Raw genomic sequence first — 17,469 nt, 5'->3', positions numbered from 1 at the left:
AATTTAAAAAAAAAGTACCATTTCATCATTTTTTGTGGTGCCTCTTTTCTCTTGATGCCCTAAGCACGTGCTTATTTTGCTTAATGGTTAATCCGGCCCTGCGTGCCTGAGCGAAGGCAGAAATATTCATCTACGAATGGACGAAAGCAGCGCTGAATAAAGCCGAGGCAGATATCTTGAGCTGTGAGTGGAGCGAAGGTAGTTGTCTTCAGCTGCAAATGGAGCAGAGGCAGATATTCTCAGCCGAGGTAGACACCTTTAGCAGTGAATGGAGCGGCGGCAGGAGCCAAGTGAATCTTGGAAAGGCGATGTGTCGGAGAAAAGACTTACTGCGTAGATGCAAGGGATCATTACATATGGACAGACAAATTTTCTCCATATTATTAGGGCTCTTGGAAGGGGCGATTGCCCCCTCGCACCCCCTCTGGATCAGTGCGCATGAGAAACATGTGCGAGAGTCTTGACATTTACCAAAAGTAGCTTTGCTGTGTATGCAACAGATGGCCCTTATAAAGGATATATGTTTCAGTACAAGGCCGTAGAGGGCGGCGGGGGAATGTGAGAAGATGACCAAACCTATTTTATCACTTTGGTTCCCCCCTTCCCGAAATGAAAGTGGTCCCCTTACGAACGAAATGTCTGGCCTGGCTACTGGCCTAATTCAGTAAGCAAATATTGGTTGTATTGGCACATATACTTTGGAGTGATTTGCCAACGCAACCGGGAAGGGAGTGGAATGAAAAATTAAAATTCAGAAAAAAAAAAGAGAGAAATAGTTTCAAAATAAATTTAAAAGAAAATGGAATGGGGTTTGAGAATATAAATGAAAATTCCGAAAAAAATGAGAGAAACGATTTTAAAATAAATGAAAATTCAAACGAATTTGCTTCAAAATAAATGAAAATTCAGAATAAATGAGAGAAATGGTTTCAGAATAAATGGAAAAAAAATTCAAAATAATCGAAAGAAAATATTTTAATTTAATAATTATTTAAAATAGGTGAAAATTAGGAATCAACTAAAAGAAATGTGATTTTAAAATTATTTAAAAAATTTGAACTGATAGAAATTGTTATTTACTGAAAGAAATAATTTCAGAATCGATGGAAACTTATGAATAATTTGAGAATTTTAGAAATAAAAGTGGATAATTTTAAAGTAATAATTCAGAAATAATTTTGGTGGTCCCAGTTGATTATGGGCCCTGTTCGTCCATACGTTAAGGCGCTGTTAGCAATGCCATCTATACACATGGACCCACCCGGGCACGGCCTGGGGGGCCTCAAAATGCAGAAAAGGGCCTCATGAAAATGAGATCTGGTCAAATTTTTCCATAGTGAGTGTGTATAAATTCCGTAGCCACAGGGAAGGGGGGGGGGGGGAAGCCCCAGAAAAATCACTGTCTGGGGCAAGGGCCTGTGATGCTGTTAAGATAGCCTTGCATTTTGGTTGGAAGTCCGTAATTTCGTTACAAAAGTTTGGAAATAATTTTTCAGTTTTCGAATTTCGCGCTTCTTTTTCTCCGCCAATAAATTTCCTCCGATCACTCGGTGTACGTGCTGCCATCTTTTACATAATACTAGAAACATTAATAAGGCTGCGGAAACGCAAGAACTGTTCAAGTGATGTCGAGCAGTTAATCATTTCTATGGGTCAATGATTGCAAATTTTATATTAAATTGAACGAACATAAAATACAGACGACTGAGCCGAGTCTTTTATAAATAAGCTGACGATGTTTTATCAAAAAAATCGCAAGATGGGTGAAAACGGGTTATATGGTCACAATATCAATATAACGGCACTTTAAAATGATTCTTTTGTAAATTCCTCCAACAGCTCCTTTGAAATATCAACCAAAACTAATGATATATTTTAATTAGTTCTTTTAGAAATAAGAAACTACGTATGATTGGCTGAATGTGAAAAACCAACGCTGTGTCTTCATGAAAGCGGAGAATGTTATTAATCCAGTGGCAACAGTCGGAGACAGGAGGGAAAAAAAAGCTCTCGGGTGAGTGTTTTAGAAAAAAAGAAAAAAAAATTATTTTGTTTGTGTTTTCCTTGTTTACGTAATAATTCAAATCAGTAGATTATTTTTACTCACACTTTCGAAACTTTCTTCAACTTTTGGAGAGTCGATAGGTTCGGTTTTCCAGTCGGAAGAAGCTAGTAGGAATTAAATATTTTGGGAAGTTAAAAAAAATACCTACATACCACGCTCGCGTGTGTCATCGTCTGAAATTCTTTGTCAAACCGGTACCATGAAAGTCACGATCACGACGTTATCGGATTTCATCCTGACACTCGACGTTAATCCCAACATCGAGCTGGAAAATTTCAAGGCCCTGTGCGAATCCGAGACGGGGATCGCCACGGGAGAGATCGTCGTCATGTACCAGGGACTGCCGCTGCTGGACAACAAGAAGGGCCTCAGCGATTTCGGGGTCAGGGAAGGCGACGTGTTGCTGCTACAGCAAATGACACCTCCCCAGCCGCTGCCAGCTTTGAACATTGACTTCGGTGCTATCAGGATACCGCCATCCCTGGCTCAGTCCTCGACCCCGCTTGTGGCCAACGACACTGCTGCAGTGCAACCCCCACCACCACCAGCAGCAGCTTCGACACCAGTGCCATCATCATCATCCGCCGCCTCCTCAGCCAACAATGCCGGGGAGATCTGGCAGCACCTGATGCAGGACCCGGCACTGCTTAGAAGACTGGACCAGAGCAATCCCCGTCTCGCAGAGGCGTTCAGGACCGGCAGCCAGGAGAAGTTCTCGGAAGTGCTCCGGAAGCAGATGGAGGAGAAAGCCGAGCACGAGAGGCGCCGGATTCAGATGATCAATGCTGACCCGTTTGACCCGGAGGCACAGAGACTGATAGCGGAGGAGATCCGGCAGGACAACGTGGATTCAAACATGGAAGCGGCTATTGAGTATCACCCGGAGAGCTTTGGTCAAGTAACGATGCTGTACATTAACTGCAAAGTGAACGGCCACCCAGTGAAGGCATTCATCGATTCCGGAGCACAGACCACGATCATGAGCCAGGCATGTGCAGAGCGTTGCGGTATCATGAGGCTCGTGGATAAGCGTTGGGCCGGTCTGGCGAAGGGGGTCGGCGTCCAAAAGATTATCGGTAGAGTCCACTTGGGTCAGATACAGATCAACAACACGTTCCTGACCTCGTCTTTCTCGATCCTGGAAGACCAGCAGATGGATATGCTGTTGGGATTGGACATGTTGAAGCGCCACCAGTGCTGCATCGATTTGAAGCGGGATGTGCTGGTTATTGGCACGACCGGGACCGAGACGCCTTTCCTGACTGAGAACGAGATTCCCAAAGATAGACAGAATACTGAAGATTTTGCTTCTCTCGAATGAGATGGTGGGACCCAAACTGAAATCGTGTCGCCGAGAAACAAATTCAAAATCGTAAAAATTTGTGTTATCAATGTGCGGAAGCTAATTTTATAAAATGGTAAAAATATGTAAAACACAGCTGATTATGATATAAAAAAATGCAATATATATATATGTATCAAGAATTTTAAATTTGCATGTTTGTCTCTTGTATAATATGTATCAAGGTCTCGCTTACAGAGTAAATTGAAATTGTGATTCGAAATTTCTAGTCATTATTTATGTTGCTAACAGTCGAATACCCAATTTAACACCACAGCTGAATTCTGGTGCCGTAATGAGTTTGGCATGGTATCGAGTCACAGTTAAACATATCTAATCTCTTTACTCAAAAGAGTTGTTCATTAAAAATTTCTGGCACTATAACAGGGCTCGGCTGTTTCGGTCATAACAGGTTTCTTTGATTCCAAGTGATATATGATAGTGTGAATTAGGGCTTTTGATTAATAATACCAGGTTGCTGTGGCGACTGAAAAATCGGTATTGGCACTTGATCCTGATTTAACAGTCATTTACTTTGCAGAATTCTGACTCTATAACGAGTTTGAGGTTATATTGAATGGCAGTTAAACATGTACAATCTCTATAGGCTTTGATTTGGAATATTTGTTCATTTAACTATAGGCTGAGATTATATAATAAAAGTTTGATAAAGGATCTTTCACAAAACTTGGGAAAAACAACAGACAAGCCATTGGATACATTTGCCCGAATGTAAAAATACACTTATCAGTTGAATTTTTCAGGTTTTAAAAGAACTTTTATCAAAATTTTGTGATATAATACTGGCCTTTAGTGAAGTTGGTGCTACTTATGATGTACTAATGTTGAGCGGCTACAAAAATCAGATGTGAATGAAATTAGGACTGGTGTTTCAAAGTATGCGCTGAAGAATGAAGAGAAAAACCACAGCTCTTGCAGTTATGGTAACGGCAAAAGAAATTCAAATGGCAACACACATTTTTATGAATGGCAAGTGATTAACAGTGAAAACCCATAAATGACGGAATGGTAACAGGTTAATGGTAATAGGTTAAAAACTGGCGATAGACATGGGAAAAGAAAAGAGATCTTTCTTTGTCTACATCCTGCACTGATGTTTATGCTGCTACAGTCCAACATCATTCACGGTTTTTCACTTCATCAACCACTTTGCAATGAATGAGTGTTGCCATTTCAATTTTTCAAAATTTTGTTGCTTTCACTGAGAACTATGGTTCTATGGTTTTTGCTTCTTTCTTTATTCTCCAGCACATACTCTGACACACCCATATCTCAAACTAATATGTAGTATATGACCTGTACTTTACGGGACACTTTTTTTTCATCAGTGACTTTTGAAAACATTTAGTTTCTAATTTTAAAAAATCACTTGAAAAAACAAAAGAAATTCACTGGCATTAAGTTGGTATCAAATCCATTTGAATTATTAAATTAATGACTTTTTTGAAATTTTCAAGGAGGGGGCATATGCTGTCACTCCTCCTTCACGAGCCATCCCTTCTATGTGTACTCATTCTTCTGTGGTGAAATTATTTCCAGAGAACTTTTTGAAGGTAGCATATGTGTCAATGGGGCCAGTTTATTCAATTTAAAGCGATATATGATCGTGCAAATCAGGACTTGACAAATCAAAAAAATATTTAGGTGCCAGCCCAGTTTCTTAAGAGTATTGTATTTTGCTCAAGAAAAACCGTCCTAAGTAATGCTTTCTTTTACTTTTCCCATGTGAAAAGATATAGCTTAATAAAATCAGAAAATTTTGTGTCACCTTTAGACTCCAATTCGGCAACCATATTTAGAAAATTTTAGGTCACTCAGTGAAAAACACAAATGTCACTCTCTGCTATTCATTGAACATTGAAGGACCAGACACACCCCGCTTCACATCTCAGAGGTATCAAAGCGCTCCCACCAGGGCCGGTCCTAGAAATTCTGCCGCCTGAGGCAAATAATATTTTGCCGCCCTTAAGATACAACTTTCTGAAAAGAGTTTTCTTTCTTGAACTCTATTACCTTGCTACAGTGGTTCCCAAAGTGTTGGTCACGACCGCCTTGGATGTGGGGGAGGGGGGTAACGATGATGATTTAAGATGTCGGGAGAGAATTTCCTAAATAAAAATGCCCTGATGAGAGTAAATATATCAATATAATAATTCTTCTTTGACGGGAGAGATTTGAATTGGGGACATAGTGTGCGCACCTGTTTATATTCTCTCCTATGAGTTTTCGAAGAAATAATTGAGCTATTTAGCATATATATATATATATATAACACATTAAAATTCTACATAAAATTTAGTAAAAATAATTTGAAGCAAAATCTTATTCACTCAATCTCACAAATGTGCTTTTGTGCACTTCTATGAAAAAACATGAAAATTAATAAATTAATATTTATTCTGAATCCAAAGACAAAATTTACTTATTGAAAATCTGGGAATTACTCCTCATTTTTAGAAATCTTCCTAGTTTATGAAATCATGATTATCCATGTTATGTTGCCTATTAATATTACATTGCCTGTTGTATTTCCTAACTAAAGAAAGGAAAGTCATTTGGAAAAATGTGGATGAAGAGTGAAAGATTCTTGATCAAAAAAGTGAAGGAACCTAATTTTTTTTTATTATGAAACCAGCTTCTCTAGAGATAGGTGACACTTTTTGTGGAAGTGCAAGAAAGGAGGGGGTGTTGAGATGAATTATAGGCATTGAATAGAAAGTTGATTATAGCAGCATTTCAACACTGAAACGTGTTGCACATTTACCTGCGCTTATTTATCCACTCGCACTTCCCATAAAAATTATTTTGATGTGTAAAAATTTCAGAGTGAAAGCACCCCGTCATAATAAATGCTACTCCTGGTTCTCATGAAGGATGGGTGCATCCTTCAAATATACACATCAATACATCAGCGCTAACGGGCAACCAAAATACCTTGCCAACTAGCAGTATACACAGTAGACTCTGGATAATCCAGCTCGTCCAGTAATCTGGTGTTTTTAGGCAGGTTTTCCTTTGAACACCTTTAAATGGGGTTTTTAATTGGCTTCTTGTAATTCAGTTATAAAAAGAACGCAAATGTGTCGTTATTTAAGAAGAAAAACAGTGTAGGTCCGAATTTTTTACAGATGCTGTCGAAATCTTAATACAGTACTTGGTAATTGTAAACCACTTCTTTATTTATTTATTTTATCTATATTTAAATTATTTATTTTATCTTTCATTAATTTATTTTATTTCAATCACACACGAGATCGTTACAAAATTTTACACATTATATCAATTGAACCTTTTTATTAAGTGGAAACCTGTGTTCAATGGAAAAAAAAAATCTTGGTCCCCTGCGATTCCGTTGAAGACAGGTTTTACTGTACTATTTTAATTTGTAAATTTTATTTTCTGAGTATATTTCAATCATATCTGTTAATTTTTTATCAACTTGAAAATTGCGTTCAAAAATGTTATATATTGTTCCAGATAATTTTTCACAAGACTTTTTTCAAGATTGCAAAACAAGAAGTGGTTCGATGCATAAACACCGATTTATTTACAGAACAGCAATTTACACGTATTTACAACCTAATCAGAGAGCTAACAACTTTCTCGCAAAGTTAAATCACAACTGTGACTTTTCATCAAATCTCTCTAATCTGGAATCCCTCTTGCGATCGCCTCATATTTATAGCTCCGGTCAAAACTTTGAGAAAAAGAACATTCCACAAATTTCTATTTCATAGTATCAGGTTTGTAGCGCCACTGTCTGGAGGGACGGATCCCTCTGGAACTTTCTGTTCACACTCTCTGTCAATCACACACATTTCCGCTAAACCGACATTTTGGAGAGCCATCTATCGTCTATAGATCGTAACAATAGAATTTAAAAAAAATTCAAAAGTCACGTATCCCTCCATTTTTTCTAATGTGTGTCTTAATAATACCATTTTTGAGAAAATAATTGAAGAAATTTGAAAAAGTATTTACTGAACTAATTGGCAGATGAATCGAGTCATGTGAAAAACCCATTGCTTTTATGAAAATTTTCTGTGTTGATTTTCTAAATGTATTAATACATTTAGAAAATGACATGACAACGCCATCTACGCACAGAATTTTCACAACGCCAGTTTATGGGTTAATCAACCATCTTGCCATTGACTGATAAACATCTCTGGAATTAAAACACGAGCTAAAAATATAATGTGTTCAGTCTATATAATCCATGTGAAAAATAATCCCTGTGCATACATAGCAAAGTTCACTGTATCACAATCAGGCGGTTGTGGTCAGACTCCCTATGTACATTCTCGAAGGGCAATCGAATCAGAGGCGTATGCTAGATCAACTTTTGGTGGGGGGCACAAAAAAGTTTGGGGGGGGGGGTCTGGCCACAATGGATTTCTTAAAGAGAAATTTTGAGTTCTTAGCCTTCAAATAACACCGAAATTAACAGAAATTGATTGTAATCAAGGATATTTTTTTGCATCGAAACTAAATTCTTGATAGTCTGGGGGGGGGAGGCATAGGAGGGCCATGCCCCCCCCCCCCCCCAGCATGCGTTTCTGATCCCAATATTAGGAGGAGAGAAGCAGAGCTGGTGAAAATGTTTTTTGATGAAGGGGATGTCAGAGTTTTGCTGACAAAATGGTCAATGGGGTCAAAAATGGCTACGACTCTGTTGACTTAATACTTGAATGGCCCCTAATGTGTAGATACGTCATTCATATTGAAACCCAATTAGAAAGTTGTTGCCCTGTCTTTCTTGGCCAACAAAAAAAATTCCATGTTTGTAAGTACAGTACAGTCAAACCTCGTTAGTGCGCCACCCGGTTAACACGTCACTCCGCTTACCGGGCCATTTTTTGGAAGTCCCAATTGTCCTCAGGCATGAATTGGCACAGCTATGGCTTATTCCGTTTAATGAGTCACTCCGCTTAATAAGTCATATTTTTGCTCTCCCAAGAGTGGCTCATTAATGAGGTTTGACTGTATTTGCTGAGATATTTGAAAATTGCTGAAATGAGGGGAAAGAATATAAAACGCAGAATGTGAGCTTGTCCATTACTTTGTGTGATTCTTCCCTTCATTTTCAGCTATTTTTGAATTCCAATATCTCAGCGAATATTGTACTGAATAACATGAAATTTTTCTTTTTGGCCTCGGAAGACAACAATCCTCGGGCAGCAACTTTTTCCCATTCTGGTTTTTTAGGGCAGGGTGACGAAATAAGTTAATTTTTCATTATAATAACTATGTATATACCAACCCCTTGAAACACAAATGATGTATCTTAAATATACATGCTACGTCTCAAGCCTCAGGATCAGTGATTAGCCAGTAATTTGTGGTGTGAAGAGTTAGCTATGCACCCTGTATATATTTATGTATGTACTGATATCATCTTGTGCCGCCACCCCCAAACCTATCTCCACCCACACCAGCACTTAGGTGCATAACACACAACTCACACATTCATAAGTATGCTTGGGGGGGGGGGGGTTAATACATATTTTAAGACTCCCCACAAGTAGAAATTTCTCAAGAGGAATGTTTTAGGGGACCACATTGGCCCCACCCATTAAGATGCCGCTGTCGTTGACAAATACTGCTGGGATGAAACTGGTATACACTTGATTTCAAGAAAAAGTGAAATTTAAGCGGGCTGTTTAGAGAACCTAACCTAAAAAAACTAGTCACTGTATTGAAATGAAAACTTCAGAGGCATGGGCGAGCTTCTCTCGTCCAAAAATAGAGAAAAAGACAGTTCTTGTTTGTTATATTTTGCCATGATTATCTCATTTCCAGGTTCTCATGATGTCTGCGAGCAGGGAAAACCCAGAGACATTGAGGTTGTCTCCAGAGACAGCGAGAAAGCTTTTTGATAATGGCGCTGTTCTAGTCGTCCTCAATCTTCCAGTTGGCACTGTGTTCGGAATAGACATGAAGGTTTTTGCCGTCGGAGAGAAGTTCCGTGGAGTGAAGATGATTCCACCAGGGCTTCATTTTGTGTACTACAGCGCTGTGAGTAAAGACGGCATGACTGCGCCCCGCACTGGGTTCTTCCATTACTTTCATAAGAAAGAGATCGTCTTGAAGAAATGGGATAAAGACAAAGAAGGTGAGGACAAAGTTTTGCTTGAACAGCAACTTATGATTTATATAGGCTTATATATTCTTGCTATGATCTTTGCAAAAGCAAAGTATATCCTTTCCAAAGTATCATTTACATCAGGATTTGATGAATCGCAGGTATCAGGTCACCATAGCGACTATTGATATTGGTGTCTACAATTTTCCATGAGGCAGTAGCAAATTGAAGTTTTAGGACTTACTAAAAAGTTTCGGAATTTATGTCAGCATGTCTGGTAGAGTCTAGAACAAAGTATGTGTGCCTAATAGTTTGAGGGTTTAGGTGTAATTTCTCACCAGCCCAGTGCTGCCGCCATCTATATTTCAAATTGTGCGAAGTGTAATGACAATATTTGTACCATTGTAGACAACATGGGAGGGGGGGGGGGGCAGCATTAAAAGTGGAGTCAACTGATCTAATGTATATGTGTATTATGAATTGACATAATTGTGCCCCCCCCCCCTCAGATTTTCAAGTCTATCTCCACCTATGATTGTAGGCCTATTGCTCTCTGTGGCGAGACTTTCTAACAGGAAGATCAGCTCACATTTGCACCTCAAAGTTGGGAACCACAGAAAACCAACTTCAGCCAACCACCACTGTGATGCCGGTGGGGATCGAACTCTGGTCCCTGCGATGAGAGTCTGTCGCTATGACCACTAGATCAGCACAACGGCAGTTAATAAGTCCCAGAAAAATTTAAAAAAAGACGCGTTTTAGGCCATTTTTGTCAAGGAAAGAAAAAATGCTTGATTTCGAAGAAATTTAGCTGGCTCCTAAATTTTAATTTGATTTGTCAAGTCCTAATTTACATTGATTTTAGTTTCTCTGTATCATTAAGTCATTGGCGGCAATTAGAACATTGATAAAATATAGAATGCAGAATAAATGTTTTTAGGCTACAATATCGTTGTTGGTCTGCATTCATCATTCCCCCCATATTCGGTTCTATAATTTGCGGATCTTGAAGATCTTTGAAATAGAATGAGTCTTATGGAGATTTTGGTCTATATCGATGCATTGTCGTGGTCTGCCATGGTTGATCACTGTTTGCTGACAGATTGGCTGTTGAAACAATGGAAGGAACCATCTTTGCTTGCCTAAATTTGATTACACAGGTATTAATGAGTGCACACCAGGACCCTGTCAGCCAATTGGGTGATTCCATCTGAACGGACCAATAAAAATGTACCAGACAGCATAGGCGGAGATAGACGTGGAAGTCTGGAGGGCACGATGATGTCAATTCATATATACATTAGATCATGTATGTTTTGTGAATCTAATGTGAATATTGTTTGTGTGCAATGCTTGTTATGTGTAGTGCTGCCATCAGTTTTTCTAACCATCAGTGAAGTGTAATGATTGAATATTTGTACTGTTGCAGGCCTGTTATTCTCTATGGTGAAACTTTTTAATGGGGAGGTCAGCTCACATTCACGCCTTGAAGTTGGGGGAACCACAGAAAACCAACTTCAGCCGACCACCACTGTGGCACTGGTAGAGTTTGAACCCTGATCCTCGCAATACGAGTCCATCATTATGACCAACACAGCAGTTAAATGGAAGATAGAGAATACAGGTTCCCCTTATTGTACTTATATCAGCGTGAGGCCTGTCCTAAGAAATAATTATCATCACATTTATTGATTACATGCATCTGACAAGCTCAAGACTCAAAGTAATGGTTCTGCATAATATAGTGGACTGCGAGGGGGTTGGTGGTTCGATTCTCTACTGAGGCATGCAAATTTTCTTTCCAAACTTCATCTCTGCTTGGTATCCAGGTAGCCATATAGTGCAAAAACATTTTATTCATCAGACAATGCCAGTAAAAACCTGACCAGATGAAATCTGAAATTGAATCAATATTACCTTGTGTGTCTCAGTTAATTTGTTATTTCGTTCCTACTAGAGCTGTCGATGGAAGCAGCAGAGGCTGACGAGATTGAGCGCATTGCAAGTAATCTTCAGAACTTGGATCCATACTTGGGCTCATATCCGTATAAAGGTCTCAAGAACTGGAACAGACTGACGTGTAATATAAGTGGTATGCTATATTCCTATCAATGTTGTTATTGATGATATACCTGAAAACGAGTTCCTGTGACTTTTCTCCTTCACATTGGTGTTTTTTTCTGTTCTTTGCTTCTTAAATGCAGTAAAAATTGGATTAACGAGCACTGTTCATCATGAGTTCTGTGTTCACTGTTCATCTCGCTCTTAGAAATTATGTCTATGAGCTAATTTAATGTTCAAGATACTTGCTGCTTACAATGACAATTTCTCACACTATTGTAAGTTCTGGTTAGCATATTGCCCTGCATTAGCCTGTATTCTGCTGAATTCGAGGGACGCCAGATTTTTTAATGTCAAGATCTGGTTTGTTCCACACGTGCCAGGAAAGACGAGGTTTAATAAGGATCACAGTATGCATTCAACTGATTTTTAGAAATTTTCCAGAATCTGTAATTTGAACTTCTCGGCATGCCAGGAAAATATGGGTATTCCTAGCATGCTGTTCTCCCTTGATGTTTCCTGGCATGCTGGGGAAAACAAAATTTAACAGACTTTTATTTTCATCAGAATCACCACTTTTTTTGTTTGTAAAATTTTGATTTAGATAGCCATCTCAAAACTAACATTATTATGGCTAGCTGATTAGCCATCTCTGATCGAAGAAACGCCAAAATTGATAAGAACGCAAAAGCTTGTATTGGAGAGCTAGTGTAGAATTAGTTTCCCTATGAACTACCTAATTCTTCGTTACTGCAATCAGAGGTTGCTATTCACAGCAGCTTGCTGTATATGTAGATACTTCCAATGTTTCGAACCCTAGTTTTTTTGGGACTGTTCCGCGAAAACCTAAATGAACCTATTAAAAAAATATATGTTCATTTAATTGATTCATCTTATATACATTAACAAAGATCTAACAATAATGTTCGCACGAGGTGTGTTCAAAATTTATATGGCTATAACTTTTCTTGCATGAACCAATGAAGCTAAGGAGATGTGGATGAATACCATAAGTATTCTTATGGGCATTGTATAATATTTCATCATGTATATATATACAAATCAGGGGTGGGAAGTGACTAAGTCCATTTCGGAGCAGCTTTGGAGCAGCAAAATTCAGGATTCGGAGCAGTTTTGGAGCAGCAAATTCTGGATTTGGAGCAATTTTGGAGCAGCAAATTCTGGATTTGGAGCAATTTTGGAGCAGCAAAATGTGGGATTCGGAGCAGATATTTATAAATTGGAGCAGTGAAATTAACAAGAATATTTTCGTTAACCCTCAACCCTTTTCAAAATAAAACTGCACTGTCTTTTGCTATGAAACATCTCTTCATCAGCTTGATTTTTGTTTTTGGTGTTTTAGTCTTTTGACACCTTGTTTGAAAGAGCGGCTGTCATAAAATTTTTTGCACCCGTCTATTTAGGATGATTTTTGCTTACTGAGGGCACTATTTGCTGCCTTGAACAGCAGCACTTCAAATGAGCTAAAAAAAATTTTTATAAGTTTTTAATTTTTTTATACTTGGAAAGAAATTGTTGCAAAATGGGAGAAAATTTCGGAAGTATCAACTCGATGTTTGGCGATTCAGCACTCATTATCTGGCGAGATTGGCGATCTGACACTCGTTATTTGGCGATTTAACGCTCGTTATTCGGCACCATTGGCGATTTAACCCTCGTTATTCGGCAACATCGTCGATTTAACACTCGTTATTCGGCAAAGTTTCTAAACTAACATTCGTAATTCGGCGAACATGCGCTTTTTACTCCCGGAATGACAATTTTTTTCACGAAACATCGGGATTTAACACAATGACAATCGACTACAGTAATTTCTGCTGCTTCCAGTGACGACTTTTTTTTTAAACGGAAACACTCGAATTTGCACTTTAAAGCTGAAAGGCACTGCAAACCATCTTCAGTTCCACGATCACGGACAATATCGGGGTTTCGCGATGGAAAGCCCGATCAGGGGCCGATAGTTTAAGTATAGTGGAATAAAACACGCTCTTTTCGTAAAGAAACGTTTCGCGGCTAGCAGGAACAAAAAAACTTTTGGCGTCCTTTCCGAAATTCCGGGCATACTGAAGCGAAATTCGCTATTTGGCGCAGAAAAATGCGAAAATACGCTATTGGAGCAGGATGGCGCAAGATATTCGTTTTGGCGCAGTGCGGCGCAGAGTTCCCACCCCTGACAAATACAACGCCACAACAGGCAAATTGCCCAACGAGGTGACTGACAAGAACATCATGGATCCCGAGCCATTTTTTGGAGGCCCTACCTACTACTGCTGCTACACCATACATGCACCTCGGGCCCCCCCGTGGAACCCCCAACGAATCGGTACATGCAAGAATGTGCGTGTACGTATAGTGAAACCTGATGTGAAGTTTTTTGTCTCTCTGTAATGCTTGTTATGTGTAGTGCTGCCATCTGCCACCAGTTTTTCTAACTATGAGTGAAGTGTTATGATTGAATGATTTATCGTTGTAGGACTGTTGGCGAGACTTTTTAACAGGGAGATCGGCTCGCATTTGCGCCTTGAAGTTGGGAACCACAGAAAACCAACTTCAGCCGACCACCACTGTGGGGTTCGAACCCGGATCCTCGCATCGCGAGTCCGTCACTATAACCATATATGTATGTTTTGTATATGTATGTTTGTGATTGCATTTTTAATTGAGTTGCTGTATCAGTTGGGCATCTTTTTTTCAGCCACCTCGCTGGGTATTTTGCCTATTGTGATGTTGTATGTGTATTTGGTGCACATACTTGAACTTTTAAATTTTTTCTTGCCTGCAGAAGCTGCCACCAGTTAACTTTTCTCAGTGCTCTTCTCTCGGAGAAATACGGCTTTAAAACTTTGGAGTGTTTATTATACTCCCTGTACAGTAGAACCTCTTGATAACAGACACTAATGTTAAAGGAAAATTTCGTCTGTTAGCGAGGAATGTTCATTAATGTATAGCATAGTCCTGTTGACTAACTTAGTTTAAAAAAAAAAAGTGTCCGTTAATTGGAATGTCTAATTTTGGAGGTTGCACTATATTTTGTTTTTTCTTCATTCTTATTTGTGGAATTTTTTTAGTGGTTTCTCTAAATATCTTTTCTTCTACTTAATTGTTTTGAATTTTATCAAGTCTGAAATTTTAACGTTTTTTCAGAACCTTTGCTGATGAAGTTGCAACCGTTGTCGAGAGTTATCAGTTCAGTCACCCAATTATTGCCGCAGTCTTTCCCACCGCCAAAGAAGCAGTTAAGTGATGATAACGATGCAGGGGAAGGTCCTAGTAAAAGGTCTCACATGAGCTTAGAGGATCGTCTCTTGCCCGATATGAAGCAGGTGCCAGGAACTGAAATCAGATTCACGGTTATTCCTGATAACAGGTATATATATAGGTTTCAGCTCTTGAATAATTGTTAGATTCAATTATTGGTAAGAAAACTTTTGTTTCTAAATCTGTTTTTTTCCCCTTATACATTTCACCACCTTGAACGAATAACAATATTGAAAAGTGTGAAATACAAATTTAACCTTTCAAATTAAATTTTGACATTTGACTTACCCATGTCTTAAAACTTGGAAACATTTTTACTTGCATAAATTTCTGTTGATTAATTTGTACTACGATAAATAGGCAGAATTATATAGTTGAAAATGTTCACAAATCAATTTGATATCGATAAAAGTGTTTTGATTTGCAGAAAATTCACAGAAAAACAATTTACTAGCAACAGTTTGTCACCAGTGAGCAAGTGTGATCAAAAGAGTTAGGGAATGAGCTGGTGAAGGACCTGAGCGAGAGAAACTTTATGAGTGAATGAATTTCATGAGTGGCTCTCTTGTAACTTTATAAATGACTGAGGAAGTAACCATTCGTGATTGAATGAACCAGTGAATGGTGAACAAGCCCGTGATCATATGAGACCAAGTTAGTGATTAAGCGATTGAGTGAGTCACCATATGAGTGACTCGCTCACCTGCTCATTCACTCCGAGTCATCCTTGACCATCCACTCACTCACTATGTCACTTTATAGATGAATTGTTTTGTCAATGAATTTTCACGAAATTGTCATGTTAACATGGGAGAAGCATGTAAGTCACAAAATATCAAGAATTATTTTTTCCATGGATAAGATAGTACAAATTCATGCCACTGGCATGGTAAAGTAAGTCACTAGAAGAAATAGTTTCTGCAGCTCTCCAAAGGTGGCATTAATAATGGGTGTTTATGGCTTTGGCTTATCCTGCAAAATTTGATTTTTGTGACTTAGTTACATCCTTTTCCATGTCAACGAGACAATTGTTGGCAATGAATTTTCCATGCACAAATGTTTATCATCAAACATCCAGGTATTTGAATAATGAGGTAAATAATTTCTCCTTTTCAGGTATCCGGAAGGAAGCAGGGCAGCAGAAATAACACGCCACAACATGGATTCAACGTACAGGTTTGAGAAACTACTCTCAACTTATCAAAACCCAGAAGATATCCTTGGGGAACTGCAGATGGCTCTCATATGTTTCCTCATAGGTCACGTTTATGACGCGTTTGAGCACTGGAAGAAGCTTATAGAGATCTTGTGCTCTGTGGATTCCGGACTAGACAAGCATGTCGAACTGTTCAAGACATTTTTCACCATCCTGCATTTCCAGATAAAAGAAATTCCTTTGGATTTCTTTGTGGATATAACGGGAGACAATAATTTTCTCATCCACACTTTGCAGATATTTTTTGAAAATGCCAAGAACAGCAGTGATGAAGATTTCCGTTCGTTCGCTGCTAATTTCGAGAAGAACCTCTCGAAGACCTATAAGTGGGATTTTCAGCAAATTCCGGATGATGAGCTGCCAGTTGTAGTTGAAACCTAGCATTAATGTTGATCATTTTTATATCCTGTCTTTTTCATTTCATTAGCATGCTTTCTGAATAGTGAAACTAAATAGCAATGCAATAGTCATGTTTACTTTATGTGATCTCACGACAATGGTGGTGTGCCTGATTCAATTGCAAAAACATCATGTTAGCGGGCCATCTTAACACATGACCTTGTGATAATGGAATTTGGTACTATAATTTTTGAGAGCAAGTACGTAGGACTCTGATTACCTGACCTTCAATTAACTGAGTTATCCAATATACTCAGTTATACTTCAAATAGATTCCAAATTAGGAACAGTAAAATGACAGCAAAACAGGATCAACAATATCATGGTAGCCAACTTTGGTGTGGATCCAAATTTCATACAAAAAATTATAAAAGGGATTTTGTTTATTGAAAAAAAGTAATGAAGTGAAATTATAGGGTTTTACAGTGCTTCCTGAAATACCCAGAGTGCTTGATGCTCATGTTCGTGAGCACGTGAACAACATTCCAACACACCTTAAAGCAGAGTTCTTCAACCCATTTCCAGTCACGAGCCCTGCCTTTACTCATCATCAAAAGAAGAGCATCCTTGCGGCAAGTTAGACATACGAATGCGTGAAATCAAGATTTCAATCCTTGAATTCAATTTGCACATGGTGTTATATTAGAATGTTGATCAAGTGCTCGCGAGCAACGGGTCGAAGTGGCATTCCTATGCTAACCTTTCCATAAGGTTGCTCTTCTTTTGATGGGTACAAGCAGTGCTCGCTACTTAGAAAAGGTTGAAGATCCCTGCATAAACTCAATGGAACATATGGGTAGGGCAGTAAAGAGGGAGGATCAGGCCGACTGGGGCTGAATTCCCCCTCTATAACAAAATATGTGATTACCCTGGTTGATTAGATGTATGTAGTATCTAGATGCAGCCCTACATATGGTCAAAGCAGATACAACACAAGTCCTCTCGCTAATTTCGGATGTGAAAAGGCAGAATCTATGCTGGCTGTTTGGCAAATCTTATCT

General features: G+C 38.7%; 2 protein-coding genes across 2 annotated transcripts; both read left to right on the top strand.

Moving 5' to 3' along the window:
- The first annotated feature begins 1,931 nt into the window (after window positions 1-1,931).
- On the top strand, window positions 1,932-16,535 carry LOC149084406 (protein AAR2 homolog). The gene is made up of 5 exons (XM_089234802.1): window positions 1,932-2,014; window positions 9,231-9,543; window positions 11,471-11,605; window positions 14,740-14,962; window positions 15,970-16,535. Exons 2-5 carry the CDS (start codon window positions 9,237-9,239, stop codon window positions 16,448-16,450), a joined length of 1,146 nt encoding a protein of 381 aa, XP_089090928.1. The 5' UTR covers window positions 1,932-2,014; window positions 9,231-9,236; the 3' UTR covers window positions 16,451-16,535.
- Window positions 2,014-3,630, top strand: rngo (DNA damage inducible 1 homolog rngo). Its single transcript, XM_089234803.1, has one exon. The coding sequence runs from the start codon at window positions 2,265-2,267 to the stop codon at window positions 3,384-3,386; it is 1,122 nt and encodes a 373-aa protein (XP_089090929.1). The 5' UTR covers window positions 2,014-2,264; the 3' UTR covers window positions 3,387-3,630.
- Window positions 16,536-17,469: the final 934 nt, after the last annotated feature.

This window comes from Pholcus phalangioides, unplaced genomic scaffold (assembly GCF_987345545.1).
Source record: "Pholcus phalangioides strain wild (caught in Gottingen) unplaced genomic scaffold, Ppha-v1.0 ptg000008l_1, whole genome shotgun sequence".
Taxonomy (NCBI): Eukaryota; Metazoa; Arthropoda; class Arachnida; order Araneae; family Pholcidae; genus Pholcus; species Pholcus phalangioides.
The sequence above is the reverse complement of the archived record's forward strand: the minus strand, read 5'-3'. Positions and strand labels throughout refer to the sequence as shown.